General features: G+C 40.4%; 1 protein-coding gene across 2 annotated transcripts in view; it reads left to right on the top strand.

Annotated features, from left to right (window-relative positions):
• ALG14 (ALG14 UDP-N-acetylglucosaminyltransferase subunit) overlaps positions 1-23,100 on the top strand; it is a 101,688-nt gene that overhangs the window by 23,905 nt on the left and 54,683 nt on the right. For both annotated transcript variants that reach the window (XM_042997957.1, XM_042997958.1), the window contains exon 3: positions 13,202-13,333. In XM_042997957.1, coding sequence (XP_042853891.1) covers positions 13,202-13,333 — 132 coding nt within the window. The remainder of the gene's footprint in view (positions 1-13,201; positions 13,334-23,100) is intronic.

Here is a 23,100-nt window from a genome sequence, read left to right as displayed (position 1 = left end):
AGACTGTGGTCCTGGAATCTAGGTTCCAGCCCAGAAGAGAAATGAAGGAAATTTTCAGGATGGCAGTGAAGGGAGTTTCCATATGAAGACCACCACATACAGCAGGCCTAGAGAACAACTGGTTGGGAGTTGGAAGTTGAGCAGGGGGACAGAGAACTCCAAAAAGGATGCTTCCAAGAAGCCAGTAACGATGATGAATTACCTCAGGTGTCTAACCAAACTGAGAGTCTCATAGGAAACTTCAAAACCGTGCGTGTGTGCACACATGCATACATACAAATATATGTGTGTGTGTGTGTGTGTGTGTGTGTGTGTACATATATTTATTTATATAGCTTTGATTAAAAAAAAAAAAAGTAAGTGCTTTGAATACAGGGGAAGGAGAGATCTCAGGGCTAGGAAATTGGAAAACACAGGACACATTTGGACAAATGGTGGGTGTTTTTGAACCATGACAGGAGATTGGGAAAGAAGTTGGTGAAATTAAAAGATAAAAAATTATTTCAGTTTTAGAAACCTGAGGTCATCTTAGAATGCTTTCAGTTACAGAAAGGATTTAAGTGACCCAATATTTTTTTAAGTTTGTGCAGAGGGTAGAGGGATCATCTCTTGGTTGTGAATAATGGTTGATGTTTGCTTTTGTCTTTGAACATTTTTCTGTATTTTCTAAGTTACAATTAGAAAACAATTAAAGTTATGTTTTGAAACAAACTAAGAAGTGGTAAAAGCACCTGTGGAAATAGTAATCTATGCATAGGAAATATTTATTTTCTAAATAACCCAAACACATATCATAAGGACCAGTCTTTTGGGACGGGTATACTTGTATCTTGGAAACACATTACTTTTCTGCTACTTTAATAAATAGAAATATTTTGGTTTGTATCTTTTATTCTACGTATGTGTATAACTCAGTGGCAATTTGGTGGTTGCAGGATTTATCAAGCATGGCCTCTGAAATTAACATGGCGTGCTTCCATTCAACAACACCTACTATTTTCCACAAGGTGGGGTGCTAACTTCACAGAGTGGGCTGAAGTTGGCTATAACTTACTGAAACTTCTAAATCTAAGGCATCTGCTCATTCTCTTTCACAATTCCCAAGCAATCCTGAAAGAAATACTTTTGTAAATTATATAGTTGCAATCGTGGGTTTCGTTTCAGTTTGTGAATTCTGTTAAACTCGTGGCATTCATTTTTAGAGTGTGATTAGTCTATATAAACACTTTTCCTCTTTATAGTGGATCTTGACTGCATTCAATTATAGGTATAAAGAATACGTCTAATTTGGTGAAGGCCATTATAAATGAGTGAAATACCAAACTAAAATGTTGGTAGTTTATTGCAAACAGAGATCCTGGTGTGGCTGTTTCAGTGAATAGATGAGTATTTTCAAAACGCTGTTATCAGGTAGATGTATACATGGTTCTGAAGTATTTTAAATAGCTGAGTCTCTTAAATTCTTTCCTAAATCTTAATTATCCCATTCTCCATCTCTACAACAAAGGCAAGTCAGATTTCTCTGCATCAGATTCTGAATTGATGGAATTGAAGAAACTATGAATAACATTGCAGTTGTTGGACTTTCTAATCACGTGTCCAGAATGCCTGTGCCAGTTTAATATATGTGGGGTTCTTACAACATGCAGAGCCAGTAGCAGTGTAGAATACAGTGCTGCTACTTCTCCATTTTGAAGTGAATTAGAGACATTCTAATAACCGATGTTTACATGTAAACATTTACATAAAGCATATTTTTTTAATGTATACTTATATTATGGTCCCGAGCATACAGTAACTTGTCATCGTAGTTGTCATAAAATCAGGATGTGGCCTCTTTCCCTTTGTCCTTCCTTTTGCATAAACGAAGGTTCTTTCGTGCCTTTTAGCCATTAGGCACCAGGAAGTAATTATGGAGCTGGTAGTTAGAATCATGCCAGGCATAACATAATTCCAAGCCACGCAACTAATGAGGTTGACTATTGTACTTTCAGTTTCAGGATTGACCAAAGGGCAGATCATGGTCGGGAAGTGAAAGTGGTGAGTGCAGAGGCATGTCTACTTGTCTGTCAAGGACCTGATAGATGCTCAGTTCATGGCAGCTGATGAGGAAGTGCCACCGAGTGACCTGTGGGTGGAGGAGCCATGGGTTCCAGACTGGGTCCTGCTGATAACCAGGGGAGGTAGCTTCTCCAGACCTCATTCTCTTACTGTGAAGTAGAGGCCTGGACGAGATCAGGGGGTCCTCAGAAAGCCACCGTGATCCCCACAACTGGCTCTCAAGCCTGACTTACGAAAGACAAATGAGGCTGCTGCTCCAGTAGGGCCCTCTGGTGCCTGCCTAGAACCTGCATTTCTGAGCGCTCCCTTTTCCTGGATTCCTAGGTTATCTTATTCTGTGTACCTCCCAGGTCAACCCATTGCCCCATTTTAGGTACAAACCATCTGCCCCATTTCAACCTAAAAATTATCTGTAATATCTTCTAACATTGATATATTTTATACTTACTGTTTTACTGACTCATAAAATTATGCTGAAAACCAGACCATAATGAATAATGATATGCTCTCAGCCTGTTTCCCCTTTCACCATTCACCCCACCTAAAAACCTGAGAGTCACCCCAAACTCTCCAGCCTCCCTAAGTCCCTCCTTCCCACCATTGGCCCTCTCCATTCCTTCATCTCAGTGCTGCAAGTATCCTTTAGGCCTTGGACATCGTTCTCCTGATACATTTCAGGGATCTGATTCTGGGGGAGCCCCACCCCTTCTGCCAGAGTAGTGGTTCCTGAATGCAGATGTGGTCACATTGCTCTCATCATCCTCCAAGGATTCCTCATTGCCTTTAGCTTCATGTACATTCTCCTCAGCATGGCTTTGAAGGCCCTGCCTCCCTAGCTCCATTTTCTGCTGTTCTCTCCTGTGCTCCTTGTATACCAAACAGTTCCCCCCAAATTTCATGCAATTTCATGTGTCACTGCTCTGAACATGTCTGGAAGACCCTTTTTCCCCCTCTGCTATGCCTGGTAAATTTCACATCCTGCCAAGAAGTGAGATCAAGTATCTCTTCCATAAAGCCCGATTTAGCTTCTCAAAGTATAGTGCATCATTTCTTACTTGGTGCTAACATTATATTTAATACTTATATCTCCTTTTGTATTACGCTCTTTGATTGCAATTGCTAGTTTTTCTGTGTTGCTCTGCTACTCTCTACTGAATTCCTTATGAATGCCTTCCTCACCGTTGTGTTTCTAGCCCCGTTCCTGTCACCTGGTAGGTATTTAATGAATGAAATGAAAAACACAGCACTGCAATTTAGTGTTCATCTATGATATTGATATATTTTCTTTTGTAAAAAAGGGAAATAGTCTTACATTTATTTATTTATTTATTTATTTATTTTAAATGTTTATTTATTTTTTAGAGAGAAACAGAGTGTGAACAGGGGAGGGGCAGAGAGCAAGAGAGACACAGAATCTGAAGCAGGTTCCAGGCTCTGAGCTGTTAGCACAGAGCCCAATGCAGGGCTTGAACTCACGAACTGTGAGATCGGATGAATCATGAGCCGATGATGAATCATGAATCATGAGCCAAAGTTGGATGCTTAACTGACTGAGCCACCCAGGCGCCCCCCCCCCTTTTTTTTAATTTTTTAAACATTCATATCATTTTAAAGCTAAAAGGAAGGGTGTTTAAGTTGCAAGTGACATAAAACTAAACTCAAAATTGGCTTGAACACTAAGGGGAATTTGTTTACTTGCAAAGGGGAAAAATTCAGTCTTATTTCTGGGTGAGACTTGGTCCAGGTGCCCAGCAGTTTCACTAGCGATGGTCAATGGCTGTCTGCTCTATCTTCTGCAGCGTCACCTCCATCAGGCTCCCCACAGTGCTGGCTCCAGCAGCTATGCTGTCCCCTCAGGGTGGCAAAACCCAGTAGTACCTCCTGGCTTTCTATCTTTGCACTAGCCTGTGCAGGGAAAAAGGTCTCTTACAACGTGTAGAAGATAGAGAGAGAGAAACTTCTTTTTCCCAGAAACTCCAGCAAATTCCTAATGTCTCCAGTCTCATGGTCTTCAGCTGAGTTATAGCCCTGTCTTTCAGCCAGTCATTGTGGCCAGGCATGAGGGTTATTCCCATGTTGCTTAAGCCATTCCAGGCCTCCTCATGGTACTAGAGGTTTGGAAGTGAAGGAGACAGGGGCTAACATCCCACCAAAACTGTGCCTGAGAGTGTGAGAGGAGTGAGTTACCCAAAAGAAAATTGGTTATTGTTGGCAAAAGAAGGGGGCAGTAAGAGGCTGAGAAGAGGACAACTAAATATTCATTACAAAGGACATTAAAAATTTGCATGGCCAGAGTCCCATAATTGTTTTAAGAACCAATGACTTTTTTATTTCCCTGCTGCCCTGACCTCCAGGAGTGGAATGCTTCTAAAGGTAAAGTGAGGAGTGGCTTGAAAGCCATGGGACAAGCAGGGAGCATCAGCCTTGCTTGTCTTTGACGGGTTAGACTTGAGGGCCAGTTGTAGAATCATGGTGGCTAGTTGAGGATCCTGATCTTGCAAGGCCTCCTTATGAAAGACTGAGGTCTAGAGAAGTTGACTTACCCAAGGTGACAGAACTGGTTATCAGCAAGACCCAGTCTGGGACCCTTGGCCCCTTCGCTCCTTCATCAGCTACCATGAAGTGAGCACCTACCAAGTACTTAAAGGACATGCACATAAGGACATTTTTGTGTGTACAGTGAATTATGGTCATCTTGATTTCAGAATGATAGAAACATCCAACATAGTTTTCTTCTAGTATGTACATTATACTTTGCATTATTAAGAAAACAGTTATAAAAGAAAGCTGAAACCCTTTTTGGTTGAATGAAATTTTACCGTTTTAGTTTTGTCTTGTTTCCAAGATTCTGCAACAGTGTGGCATTCATTAAATAATAAACATATTGTACATTTCAATGTGTGGTAACAGCAGAGAATGACTTCATAGACCACTTAATCTGCTCTGTTGTGGTTTATGATGCCATCTGGATTCCTTGGTGGAATTATTTCCATCTAAATCACTATAAACTTCTATTTAGGTTGTCACAGATCTAAAGCCAGATATGTTTGTGGGTTTTAGCAGTGATGTAATTCTGGAAGATACTTTGAAAGTTACAAGTTGTCATATACTATTAGCATTTAACTGAGTGTTTCACATAATTTCAGACAAACTAGAGACTGAGGGAAAAAAATCCATTTCTCTACTTTATTATTATTATTTTTTTTTTAGTAAACATTCTCCCTTTCTTGGCTGTCTTGCCACTCTATGTCTAGTTAGGCGTCAGTCAAGCTTGTGTAGGAAACACTGGGAGGCTCTGTGGGTATACATACAATACTATAGCACATGGCCTCTGCCTCTTCTTAATTAGGACGTTTAGATAGATGGATGAAAAGGAGGTTTCACTAACTAGTATGTGTCTTTTTCTAAGATATGGTGCAGAGAGAATAAGGGAGAGAGAGAATCTCACTTCTTTGTCTTTTATATTACTGCCAGTTGCGTGAAAGAGACCGAATCATGTTGCAAGAAATGCACACACTGCAGGATATACACATAGAACTGCACAGAAAGAAAGGACTCAGGGGGTGCCTGGGTCAGTTAAGCATCCGATTCTGGATTTTGGCCCAGATCATGATCTAGCAGTTTGTGAGATCATGCCCCACACTGGGCTCTGAGCTTGACAGTGCTTGAAGACTGTTTGGGATTCTCTCTCTCCGTCTCTGTCTGCCCCTCCCCTGCTCACGTTCTCTCTCTGTCTCTCTCTCTCTCAAAATAAATAAACATTAAAAAAAAAAAAAAAAAAGGACTCAAGTAGAATATACTTTCTATGTAACCCAGTTGGCTACCAGGCAGGAGCAATAGCAAAACAACAGGACTTGCTAAGGTTCAACAAAAACTCTGAGGATTTCTGAGTCCCTGTATTTTTACTCTGTTTTTTTGTTTGTTTGTTTGTTTCCTTGGGGTTTTTTTGTTTGTTTTTACCAAAAAGGCTTGGAGGCTGGGAAGGACACCTTGGTAACAGTGGTAGTTGGGGCTGGTATGCCAAACCTACAGCACAGAACAGGGTATGAAGGAGAAGGTGACCGGAGGCCGCAGGGAGCTCAGTCCCCACAGAGCCAGGGAAGCAGGCAAGCTCTGTGGGTTGGAGGCTGTAGATATAGAGGGTAGGTGAGTTGAAGAACAGAGAAGGAAAAGAAAATGGGTCAGAATGGGTAGCTGGCTATATATAGAAGCAACAGAAGGCAGAGAACACGGCTCCATGGGAAATTGGTTCAGCTCATTTATGTATTCCTCAGAACTGAGGTGCAGAGATCAAAGAAGGGCCTTTAGAAGGGTGAGTCAGGAGCATATTTCAGGACACATGGAAGACCTGTTCTACCACTTGCTGGCGGTGTCACCTTGGGAGAATTCAGATTTCTCATCCGTGAAGTGGAGAGGTTGGATTAGTTGGTCTCTTACAATCCTGAGATGTTACAAGGTAAAGAGTCAGCATCCTATCCAGCATAGACCACAGACTGAACTTCTAGAAACTATAGTGACAGTCATTTATCTGTTCAGCAGGTATTGACTGAGCACCCATGATGTATGAAACACCGTTCTGCACAGTGGGGTTACACAGTGAGCAAGATGAAATCCTTTCCTCTCATGGAGCTTGTGTTCTGAAGAGAGAGGCAGACACCAGTCAAACACACAAACAAACAAGTTAATTGGAAGTATGAGTAATTGCTGTGAAGATGGCAAAATAAGACAGTGTGGTGGAAGGTGACCGTGTATCGGGGGAGGGGCATGTGGGGAGCCTGCCTCCTCTCTGAGGAGGTAATGTTCAAGCAAGACCTGGATTGATCCAATCTAGGGAGCACGGTAGACCACTCAGAATGAATCGAAAAGGCCCTCAGGAAGGAATGTATTTGACGTATTCACACAACAGAAAGAAGGCTGATGTGGTTGGTGAGTGAACAAGGAATCATTAGAGAGATAAGGCAGCCCAGGTTACACAGGACCTCAGAGACAGTTGTCAGAAATTTGGATTTTATCCCAAGTGCATTGGTAAGCCTTTGGAGGGTTTTAAGCAGGAGAATGAAAGGAAAGATCTGCTATACATTATAATCTCTGGTGATTCTGTAGAGAATAAAGTGTAGGGGAGCCAGAGGAGAGTTAGAGATGAGTTGAGAGGTTATTGTAGTCATGGTGAGAGATGGTCATAGTTTGGACCAAGAATAGCAGGGATGTTGGGAATAAGTAGCTAGATATGGAATGTGTGTAGAGGTTTTAGAAGAAGGAGCCACAGGAGCAGGTGCCCCACCCTCCATCCCTGCCAATGCCAATGTATATTTTCATGATCTTCATATATAACCAGGAAATTTATTTATGATATATTCTGCCATTCGTTTGTCGATTCCTGGCTTGGGAATGCGGAATAGCATGTTTTGGTGGCAAATATGATAGTACTTTTGAGTCATTATAGAAAGGCCTAGTGAATAGAGGAACACTAAAGTATGCATTTCATGGCCCCAGTGGAATGGATTCAGAGCCAGTTTAACATCCAACAGTGTCTTTCAAAGGAATTACTTTTCTTGGGTCCAGGATCCAGGGAAGACTGACCCTGCTTGGGTTGTGTGGCCTCTCCTAAACTAAATATTGGGTCTAGGGGTGAGGGGTAGGGGTGGTAAAATGATGGATGAGGCTTCCTTTGTGTCCTGCATCCCATTAGTAGGACATAAAAGAGGGTTAGGGACATTTCCCTCAAGGCAAAGGTACAGACTAACAAAAATAGTTATGTCTGTGAAGATGCCTTCATTTGGATTTCTCCAGATGCCCCAATCCCTGAGAATGTCTGGCCAAAGGTCATAGCCAGGCCTGAACTGTAGCTCTCTGAAACTCCATCCCATTCTTTTGTCTTCAAAGGAACTTTTGTTAAAACCAAAATACAACCTTTCTATTAATAATTTTTCCTTGTTGACTTCTTCATGTATTTGATTATTTTATATGTAAAAAAAAAAAAAAAAAAAAAACCTCTCAAGATTTTTCCATGGCCTGACCCTTAGTATTTCCTTTAGGCAATATGGGACATCAAATACCCTAGCACCAGTTTCTGTGTGTCAAGCATAGTTAATCTGAGAGCCCTGTTCTTACCAAAATGGCCCAGGTTCCCATCCACTTCAATACACACCCGTGTAGAAGGCATAATACCGAAACTGAAGGCATAGAATTTTTCTAGTGTCAGGTGCAGAATGGGTTGCTGTTCTTGTCTAGCCTAACAGGCTCCCTTCCCTTATATGCTCAGACCTCAAAGCTTTGGGGACACTCTTCTCTCATGGATCTGTTTTCTAGGGAGAGGACCCACAAAGGTTGAGACATTTCTTGAGGCCCTTGTGAGTGGTCAGTTTCATAGAGAGCAGTCTAGGCTCTCTACCTGGGACACATTGTTAGGGAAGAGGGCATTGGTCTTTGGTTCATTCTCATTCTCCCTCCTGTTTCCCCAAGCCCTTAGAACTTGGTGCCTCCTGGCTCTGGCTCTTTATAAACTTCCAGTCCCCCGCTTTGCTCAGGTTTTTTCTCTAGCCCCAAGAATTCCATTCATTTTAATCTGTTTACTGAGTGGCCCCTACAAATAAGGCCCTAAAGGTGCACTCTGAAATCACTATCTTTGTGCCCTTTTATATCGTCCGTCTAAATACACCTCAGCTAGGTGACAAGAAGATTGGATTAATATCTATTAACATGCAATAAATAACATTGAATCACTCATTCAATAAATACTGAGCATCAATTGTAAACCAGGTACTCTTCACAAGCACTGAGATTGCAGTGATTAAATTTCCTGGCATCCTCAGGTAAGTTATATTCTAATGGGGCAGACAGGTAGTAAATAAATAAGTATATAGTATGCCAGTAGAGTGGCATGGGTGACTCATTTGGTTAAGCACCCGACTCTTGATTTTGGCTCAGGTCATGATCTCATGGTTCATGAGATGGAGCCCTGTGTCAGGCTCCATGCTGATAGTGGAGCCTGCTTAAGATTCTCTCTCCTCCTCCCTGCCCCTCCCCCCCCCAAAAAAAAGCCCAAAATACAAAAATAAAAACGTAGAGCAAGCCTGTCGATGGGGGAAGGAAGAGTACGGGTACACGTGGGGTGGGGGTATCTTAGAAAGGTTAGTCGGGAAGGTGTGTCTAAGGAGAACTGACCTGCTGTATTGGGGGAATGGGTGGTGAGAGACTTGGATTTAGAGAGAAATCTTTTGGGTAGGATTTCCAATTATCTGAACTTCTTATCAAAAAAATGATAATGTAGGCAAGATTTGGATGGGATCTGGAGCTGGAGGGCCTCTCCAGTATAGAGCTGTGGACTCTGTGGACTGTCCTGTCCCTGCCAGGCAGGGTCATGGTTCTGATCCCTTGTCTAGCTCCTCATCACTGCCCTTCCCCGAGTTCATCATCACCTGACTGTTTTCCTGTTTATCTCATTGACAGAACTTTCAGCTTGGCTTTCTTCCCAGCTACCACTTACACTCTTATCCTTAATGGTAATGCAGATTCTCCCATCATGTTGCCTCCTGCTGTTCTGAATAAATTTCTTTCCCTGTGACTTGGAAGAACCTACTCATTGTCCTGCCCTGTGGGTCACTATATAGTTTATCATTTCAACTGGGACATTTCTGAGAGCAGAAGGGGCACTGTTAATAATTATACTGGGATTCTCCTCTGCAAACTGGGTGATTGGCCACTGTAGGTGTGTGATCATTGGCCCAGTTAGCTCCAGCCACAAGTGGAACTGGGACTCCGCTCCTCAGCCTGGCATCTTATCTGGAGGCTGAGGTCAGGCTTCTTGCATGCACGTCCAGAAGCAGAGGCCATCACGCTGACTAGCCTTGTTTTTCACCCTCAGGCCTGTTTTCTAGTTTCCGTCTTGGAAGTCCCTCAGTCTCCACCCCAGAACATCCCACTACTAGTTTCTGTTCCTCCTCTGAGAATGGACAAGACTTCCTAAACCCATCTTCTCTGCTTCTTCAAGCTGCTTCCTGGGATGAGATGTAGTCTCTTCTTCCATGTCCTAGTCTGAGACTGCCGTCTTCAGACCCAGACAGACGCCCTTGAAAAACCCCTCCCTGCCAGGCCTGTGTGTTTGCCCCTCTGGAGCGCAGATGGAATCTGAGGAGTTGGGCTACTAGAGCCTTAGTCAAACTGCTTCCAGCCCCTCAAGACACTAAAAATATCCAGAAATATTGCGCATTGCTTCTTTATAAAGTTATATGCTTGCAGCTTTAAGAGATTCAAGGGACATTATAAACACCCATGCATTTTTGAAGAAATTTTTTTTTTTTCAACGTTTTTTATTTATTTTTGGGACAGAGAGAGACAGAGCATGAACGGGGGAGGGGCAGAGAGAGAGGGAGACACAGAATCGGAAACAGGCTCCAGGCTCCGAGCCATCAGCCCGGAGCCCGACGCGGGGCTCGAACTCACGGACCGCGAGATGGTGACCTGGCTGAAGTCGGACGCTTAACCGACTGCGCCACCCAGGCGCCCCGAAGAAATTTTTATAGATACGGAGATCAGGCCTCAAAACTGGGAAGTAACATCCAAAAAACCTTTAGAATGAGACCCTACTGGGTTATTTTTGCTGTAATAATAGCAATGACATCTTATTGGATTCAAATGTGTTTTGCAGTACAAGTTCCACAATCCCATATCTAAATTACCAAAAAGTTCTGAAAACTGGGGGATGGAGGGGATCTGAAGTTTGTCACACCTTTGGCAGCAAAACCTGATTTGAATTGGCCTAAGGCTTATAGTCTTTATTTATCCTTGTTAGTGTGAATATTCATGTTTTGCTGCAGAGATATTAATATGTTTGGTTACTTCCCCCAAACTTCCAAGGATGCCCCATAATACCTGTTAAAAATACTTCTGACCCAAAAGCTTTCTGTTAAGGGATTTTGGCTCATAGTACTGTTTTGCCAGTTATGTGTTTTCCAATTAATAATCATAAATTAGGCAAGCACAGACCTCAAAGAAAATACCTCACAGGTTTGTCCCCGCTTGGTTATTTACTGCTCCCTGTTTGCTCTGTAGTTTGGGAACTATTCGGTATTATTTTCTAGTTCAACATTTAGTACTTTAATCCTTTGGAAGGAAAAACAATGTTGGTTTAATAAATGATGAATAAATAGAAATAGTGAATAATATATTGAATCCAGATCTCTCCTTCTCCACTGGTGTAACATGAAAGGAGGAGGAAATAGTCTTCACAGTCACATGTGAAACAAAGTAGTCACATGTGCAGTACATTTGCATTTTATGCAGTATATATAAGAACTATACTCATGCCTTCCTGGAGTATGAGGAAGGCTCATACTGGAGGCTCAACAAAAGCCTCCAGACACAATTTCATATCTTTTTCTAAACACACAATCTCAGGACCAATAATTGTATGTCTTCCACTAGTTTAGGAAAAGACTTTTCTATTTTCTCAAGGAGTATATTGTACCTCTAAGCCAATAGGGGGATGGGGAGAAGAGTGTATTAAATACTTAGTCCTTTACTGTCTGACTTAACCTGTGTGGTAGCCAAGCTCCAAGAAACCCCCAGGGTTTCAAGCCCCCTGTGTAGTCTCTTTCATATTAAATAGGGTTGACCTTTGTAACCAGTAGGACTTTGTGCAAATGACAAAGTGTGACTTCTGAGGTTAGGTCATAAAAGACATTGTGGTGTCTGCGTTTCCCTCTCTCGAATCACTTGCTTTTGGAAAGCTAGTTGCTGTGTAATGAGAATACCCAAGTAGCCCTATGGAAAAGTCCATGTAGCAAAGAAGTAAGATCTTCTGCTAAAAACCAGCACTAAATTGCCAGCCATGTGAGTGAGCCCCTTAGAAGTGGATCCTCCAGCCCCAGTCAAGCTGTCAGATGACTGCAGCCCCAGCCAACAACTTGACTTCAATTTCATGAGAGATTCCAAACCATAATAACCCTGCTAAACCGCTTCTGGATTCCTGACCCCCCAGAAAGTTAGAAACAAAAATATTTGTTGTTTCAAGCTACTGGGTTTGGAAGTAATCTGTTACATAGCAAAAGATAACAAGTATACCAAGAACTTTGATTCAAGGCGAAATGTTCATTTCTTTTATTATGAAAGTAATAATACATGCTTGTTGCAAATTTTAAGTGTGGACATACATGACCTGGAAAATAAAAATATCCCCTCTTTGCAGTTTATGGTGAATAGTTCCAGATTTTCTCTGAGCAGATACTAATATGTGTATATCTGTGTATACCAACACACATGTGTTGTGATTTGTTAATACACCCTGGACTGTATTAAACATACTGTCCTGCCACTTGCATATTCTTTTTAACAATTTAGCTTGGCACATCTTCCATGTAAGCTCATATAAATCTGTCATTTGTTAATTTATCTTCATATATTTTGTTGTGTGAACATCTCCATTTCCTATTGGAGGATATTTGGGCTGTCCCTGATTTCCACAAATACAATGCATGATACAGTGAATAAGCATGTAGGTGAATCTGTGGGATATATTTCTGGAAACAGAAATGTGGATCAAAAGTAGACACACTTAAAATTCTGAGAGATATTTTTGGATTGCCCTCACAAAAAGCTGTAAGCAAAAGTTGTACCAGGGAATGTAAGTGTCTATTTCCCAGCACCCTCAAAAAACACTGGGTAACCATGGTCTTTGACAATTGGGTAAGTAAAAAATGACTTATTGCTTTCTTTTATGTTTAATTATTAACCATCGTTTTGTGTTTATTGGCTGTTTGAGTTTCTTCTGTTTGGGATTCTCTGTCCATCTCCTTTGGCCATCTTGGTATTAGATTATTTGCCTTACATGTTGGTTTGTAAGAACAATTTGTGTATCAGCATGTTAACCTCTTTGCCTAAAACATATTTTGTAGAAAATTTATCCCAACTTATTGTCAACACCAACTTTAACATTTTTAATCATATTTAGGAACTTTTCTGTCATAACCTGATGATGTGTGTCATATAAAGCATGGAAAGGGCTTTGTAACTTAATTTACAAGTAGTTAGAATGAAAATTTTAAACAAAGCATGACCTGTGTCTACAAGCATTAACTGTTGCTGTGTTTACCTTGGTTATCAATGGCCCGGTTGACTTGGATTGTTACTATTTTCCTTCTAGTTTCCCGAATACTTTATTCACCGCATTCCCAGAAGCCGTGAGGTTCAGCAGTCCTGGCTGTCCACAATGCTCACCACTTTGTACTCTATGTGGCTCTCCTTTCCCCTGACTCACCGAGTGAAGCCAGATTTGGTATGTATGACCATCACTAAGGAGAGGGACAGTCAGTCTCCTGTGGGTCCTTCATTAGTAATGGAACATAGTGTTTTCTTACACAGCTACCCTTTATCAGTATGCCAGATTCTATACTGGACCTTTTTATGATCATATGCTAAAATTTATCATGCAATGCGCTTTGCTGAAAGAGGTGAGAAATTTGTCTTCCCTTTCTAGCTGTAACTTAAACTCTAAATTTGCCCTCTTCTCCCCCCTCCTCTTGTGATAAGCCCTAACAGAGCAGTGTCTTTAACCAATTTGTCTTCCTACTCACCTATGGTTCCTGAGCCAACATCATGTGCTTATCAGCCAGAGGAGAGCCAATTTTTTATTCCTTTTCAGTACTCTTCTTGTTTTTTGTCAAGACTGTGTTACCAGATATGGAATGCAGTGGGCAGAATGTTACACACACCCAAGTTTTTATAGGAGAATAATACAGAAAATAGAAATCTAATAACGTAATTACTGCGCTGTGTTCAAGCTTACTTTCCTTATCATCTTAAGTTCTCTGTGGTCTTTAGGATGAAGTTCTGTTATTAAATTCTAAATGCATTTTAGTAGACCATGGAGAGTGGTGGATATGTTATAGGAGTGTACACAGTTCTTAAATAACACTTTCTTTCCTATTTTAAGACAGAATCCATTCATCAGCCATATCCTGAAAGGAAGCTCTTCACTTGCCCTCCACATACACAAGTTCTGGTCTAGTGGGTATTATTCTCATGAGTAGTTGGAACAGAAATGTGTAGCTTGACTTTGAACGATCTCTGAGTTTGGTCATTGCCTTTCATCAGCTGAACTGCGGTTCAAGTCCCTTCTTTGGATGAGAATTTTAAAATCTGAATTTTCTGCATGAGTAGTTTAGATTGTTTTTAAGAGATACAGCTTACAAACAGTGAGATGCACAGATCTTGTGTATAGTCTGACTGTGTCCTTCTCAAGATAGAGGACATCTCTATCACCCCAGAAAGTTTTCTCCTGCTTCTTCCCAGTCATTCCCTGGCCCTGAGCAACCACTTTCTGATTTTTATCACCATAGATTACTTTTGCTTATATTTATTTTTAAATTTTAGACAGAGTGAGTTTATTTCACAGTCTCCAGCCACATTTTCAGTGTGTAGAATTTAGATATTTCCCTACAAAAATTATTACTGCCCAGAAAAGTTTATTTATTTCTAAAATTCAAAAGGCAGAATGGAAGGGAGAAAAAGGTCTTGATATTTTAAGCAGGAAATCTGGTGTTTATATTTACTAGATCACTAGAGGCGTGGCCACCATCACTGGCAGCAGCTAGCTTGAGTGTGGTTTAGGACTCCAAAGGGTTAAGGCTCAGAAGGAAGTAGTGACATGATGGATGATGGCTGTCATAGACACAGAGGAGCTCTGGTGACTGCCTGGCCCGGCATTTGATACCCTTGTAGTGAGAAGAGTAACCCGTGGGGCATTAGGACACTTGGTCCCAGGCCACTTTGGCTTTCATTTCATTTTCGTCAGTTCCCTTCTGGGCCTCATTCTTTACCTTAAAATGAAAGAATATATTAGATATCCTCTCAGTTTCCTTCTGACTTAGTCTAAAATTTTATGAATGCTATAAATTTGCTTGTAAAAGAATGGAAGGAAAAAACTATTATGACGTTTCTAAAGGAATAAGAGTGAAAAGGGGTCGGGGGATGTGAAGTACTTATTTCCATTCTTAGCTGAGTTAGTGAAAATCATTTCAAACCTGAGCGTTACCCGATCAGCTGTTCCCATACAGTTGGCTTCACGAGATGAATTTGCACTTAATGTATTTCCCTTCACTTTACAGAGAAAAGTTAAGGGTCGAGGCCTTTTTTACAACATGCAGATCTCTCTGCATTCATCCTTGACTTTCTTATGACTTTTGTCACAAAGCACTATTCCTTTTTTACTTCTTTAAAAAAAAAGTGAAAGAAAAACCCACTCTTAGAAGGGACAGCAGCATCATACCTTAAATCACTGGAGTTGCCTGAATGGCCAGGTGCCTGTCTGCTCTACTTTAACTGTGTGCACCTGAGTGTACTGCTCCATTCAACTGTCTCTGTACCTCACTTTGCCATCTATAAAATATAAACACAGACACTTCCCTTGTTGTTCCAGAATGAGTGTGGAATAATAGAACATTTTAATGTTTTTTAAATGGAAATTCCGTCTGGAACATAATAGGTAATGTTTATTGAGCAATTATATATGCCAGATGTGGTACTAAGTGATTGCCATACAAGATAGGTGGTACTGTTATTCTCGTTTAATGGCTGAGGAAACTGAGGCACTAAGCCGCAGGAGGTTATATGGCACCTTTATATTAAAAATCTGGGTCAAGGAGCATCAATAATAGCAAAAATGAGATTTCATCAAATGAACTGAGATCTCTGGTCCTTTCAGTCACTTATTCTTTTCTGTTTATCTTTGTTATCTTGGAAGCAGCAAATAGAGTTAGCCAAATTTGGAATGCTGTATTATATGTTTGATTTGTAGATGAGTCTATCCCGAAAGTGGTAGTTTTTAAAAGTATGCAGCAAGTGCCTGCTGTGTGCTACTTTTCCAGTTGGTTATCTAATAGACATCTGAAACTTTCTTAGTCCAGCATAGTAGATATTTCCTCTTCTTTCCCCGTTTTAGTAAATTTGCTCGAGTCAGATCCCCAGGAGACATCTTTGATTCTTCTTTCCCACACCCTACTTCCCGTGTTCAGTAGCAAGTCCTGCCAGCCATGTCTTTGAAATTTATCACCCATCTGTCTATTTCAGTCCATCTTGACTGCCTCCATGCTGTCCGCCCCCCCCCACTGCATAGTCTCCTAACTTGTCTGCCTGTGGAAGGAAGTTCATGATCCCCCGCAATTTTTCTTTACCATTTAACAACCAATGTAATTTTTTTAATGTAAACTAGATTCTGTTACTTCATGCTTAAAATCCTCCAGTGGTGCTCTTAGAATAGAGTTTAAACTTAGGATAGCCTGCATGCTCCAGCCCTGACCTGCTTCTTTGACCTTTTCTCCTCTCTTCCCTTAGTTTACTATGTGCCAGCCACACCTGCCTTTTTTTTTTTAAACAAACCCAACTGATTCCTATCTCAGAGCCTTTGTACTTGCTGTTCCCTGTACTTGAGACTCTTTACTCCTGACCTAAACATGACCGGCTCCATTTTGTTCTGAGCTCAAGTATCATCTCCTTACAAAGGCCTGACTACTAGTACTTCTCCTTATTCCTCTGTCGCATTGTTATGCTTTATTGTCTTCATAGTATTAGTCCCAATAAAAATTATCCTTTTTATTATCCTTTATTGTCATTCCATAAGAAACTGTGACTGCCTTGTCCACTGTTGGAAAACGATACCTGGCCCATGGTAGCCTCTCAGTACATATCTTTGATAAATGTTCCACTCACTGTGCTAGTTACTGAGGGTGCAAACATGAGTGAGACATGGGCCCTGGCCTCAAAAAGGTTACACTCTAATGGAGGAGACAAATGGGAAAATAATTATAATTCAATATACCAAGTTCCTTAATGGTAGCAAGTAAAAATTGCCATGGGAATATGTCAGTGGTTGGTTCATTCACAAATATTTGTTGAGGACCTACTCTGTGCCAGGATTTATACTGTGTGCAAGAGATTATAAAAGTTAGCACAGTAGAGCAGTCTTGCCTATAGCTAGATGGTTGTAGTGTGATACATCCTCTCTGGGAAGTGGGGTAAGGCTTCTGAGTAGAGATGACATTTAAGCAAAGGTGGGTAAGAGAGAATACAAAACTGTCATTTAAGAAGAGTCAAGATTAGGGGCACTTGGGTGGCTCAGTCAGTTAAGCAGTCCAACTTTGGCTCAGGTCATGATTTCACGGTTTGTGAGTTCAAGCCCTGCATCAGGCTCACTGCTGTCAGCACAGAGCCCACTTTGGATCCTCTGTCCCCTTCCTCTCTGTATCTCCCCTGCTCTCTCTCTCTCTGTCTCAAAAATAAATTAAAAAAAAAAAGAGTGAAGATTAATAAGTCAGCTAGGTAAGAGAGTCACATAATGTACATAAAGTCGAAATCTTTAGACTAAACCTTTATTAATTGAAATTTTACATATAATATTTTATTGTTATTAGAAACTATTAGGACCTGGAACTTAACTCAGTACAAGTAATAAGTAGTCATTTTTAAAAGGCTAAATATCATAGGTACTTTTAAGATGGTATATTGGGCTTTTTTCTTTAAAATCCCCACAAACAGGGACGCCTGGGTGGCTTAGTCAGCTAAGCATCCAACTCTTGGTTTTGGCTCAGGTCATGATCTCATGGTTTGTGAGTTTGAGCCCCATGTTGGGCTCCATGCTGACAGTGCAAAGCCTGCTTGGGATTCTCTGCCCCCTCTCTCTGCTTCTCTCCTCTTTGTGCTCAATTGCTCACTCTCTCTCTCAAAATAAATAAACTTAAAAAAATTTAAAATCCCCACAGACTTTTTTCATTGAAACCTAATAGTTAAAGGAAATAACCACTTAACCATTTTATTATCATTTTGATTCATCAGAATGGATCCACCTAAAAGTCGTATTTTTAAAATCTTTTAGAAAAATAACATTGAGCTATTCTGATTTGTCTGGCACTCTTCTAAGTACTTTACATACATTAACTCACTTAATTTTCCTGACAGTCTTCTCACATAATACTCATTATATTCATTCCATAGATGAGGAGCCCAAAGTTCAGAGAGGTGTAAGTAACCAAGGTCGCAAAACTAGTCAGTGTAACTTAACTCTAGTTCTCTTTATAAATGTATCGGATTCTGCCAGAATTAGCTAACTTGCTCAATTCAAAACTAGTATTTTATTTTTAACATCTGTATTGCAGTAGGCACTGAAAGGGGTTACTAGAATAGAGCCTATGTCCTTGAGAAGCTTTTATTTAGTTAGCTTCAAGAAAAATAGAGTAAAGAAATGATAGGTAGACATGCAATAGAGAGTAATTCTGTTGGCAAAAAACGAAATCAGAAATTATTCTTCCATTTCTGCAGCAACAGCTTGTTCTGCTACTCAAGATTCTTTTTAAAAAGCATTTGAACACATCATTTTTTTAGCTTTTTAAAAAATTTGAAACAATTATCACAAGAAGTTGCAGAAATAATACATAGATGTTCCTATATTCTTCACCCAGCTTTCCTTAAAGGTGACATCATATATAACTGTAGTACAGTGTCAAAGCCAGAAGATTTGTATTAGTATGATACTGTGCTGTTAACCAGACTACAGACCTTACTCAGTTTTCACTGTTTTTCTATATGTATTCGTGTGCAGTTGTATGTGTGCATATGTATAGTTCTATGCTATTTTAATCGTGTATTTGTGTAACCACCATGAAAATCAAGATACAAAACTGTTCCATCACTGCAAAGGAGCTTCCCTGTGCTCCCCCCATCCCTGTCTCCTGGCAGCCACTAATTAGTTTTACCTCTATACAGTTTGTCATTTCAAAATGTTCTGGAGAAGGTTAAGATGTCAGAAGTGTAGGGCAACCCTAAGCTTGCCTCCTGCCTCAAGCACAGCTAGAGAAATATCAAATCATTCTGAACACACAAGAAATCGATCAGATGTCTTGGAGAACAAAGCTGCACATCTACAAGCAGAAAAAATGACCCGTGGAAGGGAGGAAATGCTGAGAGTTGATTTGGGGAGAAAAGAGCCACGATTGCAGCAGTGGGGAAGGAGCCCTGATCACAGAGAGAGGAGCGAGAGAGAACAAGAGAGTAAGAGTGGGAAAAAAAGGGTGAAAACATTCACAGGGGACTGCACAAAAAAATTTTTCCCCAAAACCATTGACTGGAAAAAGGAGAGGATTTCTTTTTTTTTTTCTTTTTTTTTTTTTAATATATGAAATTTATTGTCAAATTGGTTTCCATCCAACACCCAGTGCTCATCCCAAAAGATGCCCTCTTCAATACCCATCACCTATCCTCCTCTCCCTCCCACCCCCCATCAACCCTCAGTTTGTTCTCAGTTTTTAAGAGTCTCTTATGCTTTGTCTCAAGGAGAGGATTTCAATACCGCTAGTTTTTTATAAACAGCAGAGTGCAGTGTCTGAAGTTTTGGAGGTCAAGAGCATTACCAGGATTGCGCATGGCTGTGCTTAGTGGGGGACGAGGCAGGAGCCCCAGGAGTGGGCAGTGCAGTCTGAGGATTCCCTGTGGTTCACGGGGAGAAGTGGTTCCCCTGCTTGAAGAGCATTTGGTAGAGGTGATACAGCAGCTCCATAGGCAAGGGATCCTGCGGGCACCATTGAGGTACCCCATTCACCAGCATAGGAACAAAGATGCTAGCTGAGGACAGCAACCCTGGTGCTGGCTATGTATTACAATTTACCATAAACTCTGAACCTCTGTGCAGTCATGTAACTATTTTCTGGGACAAGCCAGCGTCCAACACAGCGCAGTGAGACCCTCCCCCAGAGGATCAGCATGGGTCTCTGCCACAAGGGTCTCTGATGTGTGGGGTTTGAAACCTAGCTGTGCCTAAGATAAAACACAGGTGTTCTGTGCTGTCTGGCAGGCAGACAGCTCAAAGACAGGGACCCCCTGGAGAGGCAATTGTTTGTCTGTGAGGGCTTCCTGAGGAGTGGTGGGCATGAGCTCCCTGTTCCAGAGAGGAGAGAGCAGGGTGGAACCATTTTTACCCCTTGCCCACCAGCAGTGACCGACCTCATTGAGAGAAAAAGAGTGCCACCAAATGAAGACCTGAGCAACTTACACCTAGCCCTGCCCCCACTGTACCCTACAGGTGTATTTCCACTAGAGTAAGTCCACCTGAGAATCAGAGCAGTAGACCCCTCTCTCAGACCAGCATAACCCCCTTGCACGCACCAAGTCTACTGATCATAGAGTGCTGCAAAGCTTCAGCTCTGGGGGAAACAGGATCTAGCTTCCTTTGGGTTTGTTTGTTTTGGTTTTGTTTTTTTGGTTTTTTTTTATACAGAAAGAGCAGTTTCTTTACTTTTTGAATTATTTTTAAGTTTTTATATATATTTTTTTTCTATCAAGCTTCTCTTAACAATCAACCCAAAACACATCTAGGACCTTCCTTCCTTCCTTCCTTCCTTCCTTCCTTCCTTCCTTCCTTCCTTCATTTTTCACCTCCAAAATGACAAGATGGAAGAATCCAACCCAAAAAAACAGGAAGAAATGTTGGCCAGGGATTTAATCAATACAGATATAATAAGACATCTGAACTAGAATTTAAAACAACAGTTATAAAGATACTAGCTGGGCTTGACAAAAGTATAAAAGACATTAGAGAATCCTTACAGCAGAGATAAAAGAACTAAAATCTAGTCAGGCCGAAATTAAAAATGCTATAACCAAGATGCGAATCCAAATGTATGCCATAAAAACAAGGATAGATGAAGCAGAGGAACAAATCACTGATAAAGAAGATAAAATTATGGAAAATAATGAAGCTGAAAGGAAGAGAGAAGCAAAACTAATGAATCACAAAAGTAGATTTATGGAACTCAATGACTTATTAAAATGTAATAACATTTATATCATAGGAGACTTAGAAGATGAAGAGAGAGAAAGGAGCAGAAGGTGTATTTGAGCAAATTATAGCTAAAAGTTACCTAATTTAGGGGAGAACACAGACATCAAAATCCAAGGTGAACAGAGAGCTCTCATTAAATTCAACAAAAGCCAGCCATTACCAAGGCATATCATACTCAAATTCACAAAATACACAGACAAGGAAAGAATCCTGAAAGCAGCAAGGGAAAAAAGTCCTTAACCTACAAGGGAAGACAAAGCAGGTTCACAGCATATTTGTCCACAGAAACTTGGCAGGCCATAAGGGAATGACAGGATATATTCAACATGCTGAATGGGAAGAATATGCAGCCAACAATACTTTATCCATCAAGGCTGTCAACCAGAATAGAAGGAGAGATAAAGTGTTTCCCAGACAAACAAAAACTAAAGGAGTTTGTGACCACTAAACTAGCCCCACAAGAAATTTTAAGGGGGACTCTTTTGAGTGGAGGGGGAAAAAAAAAAAAGACCAAAGCAACAAAGAATACAAAGGACCAGAGAACATCACCAGAAACACCAACTCTACAGGTAACACAATGGCACTAAATTCATATCTTTCAATAATCACTCTGAATGTAAATGGACTAATTGCTCCAATCAAAGACATATATAGGGTTTTAGAATGGATAATAAAAACAAGATCCATCTATATGCTGCCTATAAGAGATTCTTTTTAAACCTAAAGACACCTGCAGATTGAAAGTGAAGGGATGGAGAACCATCTATCATACTGATGGACATCAAAAGAAAGCCAGAGCAGCCATACTTATATCAGACAAACTAGATTTTAAAACAAAGACTGTATCAAGAGATGAAGAAGGGCATTATATCAAAATTAAGGGGTCTGTCCACCAAGAAGATCTAAGAGTTGTAAATATTTATACCCCCAACTTGGAAGTACCCATATATATAAATCAATAACAAATACAAACTATCTCATTGATAATAATACAGTAATAGTAGGGAACTTTAATCCCCTGCTTAAGCATTGGGGAGATCATATAAGAGAAAATCAATAAGGAAACAGTAGCTATAACACAGTCTGGATGAACTTAACGTATATTCAGAACATTTCATCCGAAAGCAGCAGAATATACATTCTTTCAAGTGCACACGGAACATTTTCCAGAATAGATCACATACTGGGTCACAAATCAGCCCTCAACAGGTACCAAAAGACTCAGATCATACCATGTATATTTTCATACCATAATGCTATGAAACTTGAAATCAAGCACAAGAAAATATTTGGAAAGATCCAAAATACATGGAGGTAACAGAACATCCTACTAAAAAATGAATGGGTTAACCAGGAAATTAAAGAGGAAATTAAAAAGTACATAGAAGCAAATGAAAATGAAACACAGCAGTCCCAAACCTTTGGGATGCAGCAAAGGCAGTCCTAAGAAGGAAGTATATTGCAATACAGGCCTACCTCAAGAAGCAAGAAAACTCTCAAATACACAACCTAACCTTACACGTAAAGGAGCTAGAAAAGGAACATCAAATAAAGCCAAAAGCCAGTATAAGAATGGACATAATAGAGATTGGAGCAGATATAAATGATATAGAAACAAACAAACCAACAAAACAGTAGAACAGATCAACAAAGTAAGAGCTGGTACTTTGAAAGAACTAATAAAAGTGATAAATTCCTATCTAGACTAATCAAAGAGAAAGGACCCAAATAAAATCATGAACAAAAGAGGAGAGATCACAATGAACACCACAGAAAGGCAAACAATTATAAGAAAATATTATGAAAAATTATATGCCAACACACTGAACAATCTGGAAGAAATTAACAAATTCCTAGGAACATACAAAGTACCAAAACTGAAACAGGAAGAAATAGAAAATTTGAACAGAACCATGACCAACAAAGAAATTGAATCAGTAATAGAAAATCTCCCAACAAACAAAAGTTCAGGGTCAGAAGGCTTCCCAGGGGAATTTACCAGACATTTAAAGAAGAATTAATACCTATTTTTTCAAACCATTCCAAAAAAATAGAAATGGAAGGAAAACTTCCAAACTCATTTTATGAGGCCAACATTACCTTGATTCCAAAAGCAGACAAAGACCTCACTAAAAAGGAGAATTAAAGGTTAGTATTCTTGATGAACAGGGATGCACAACTTCTCAACAAGATACCAGCAAATCGAATTCAACAGT

Source organism: Panthera tigris, chromosome C1 (assembly GCF_018350195.1).
Source record: "Panthera tigris isolate Pti1 chromosome C1, P.tigris_Pti1_mat1.1, whole genome shotgun sequence".
Taxonomy (NCBI): Eukaryota; Metazoa; Chordata; class Mammalia; order Carnivora; family Felidae; genus Panthera; species Panthera tigris.
Note: the sequence above shows the minus strand (reverse complement) of the source record. Positions and strands in the feature narration are given on the sequence as shown.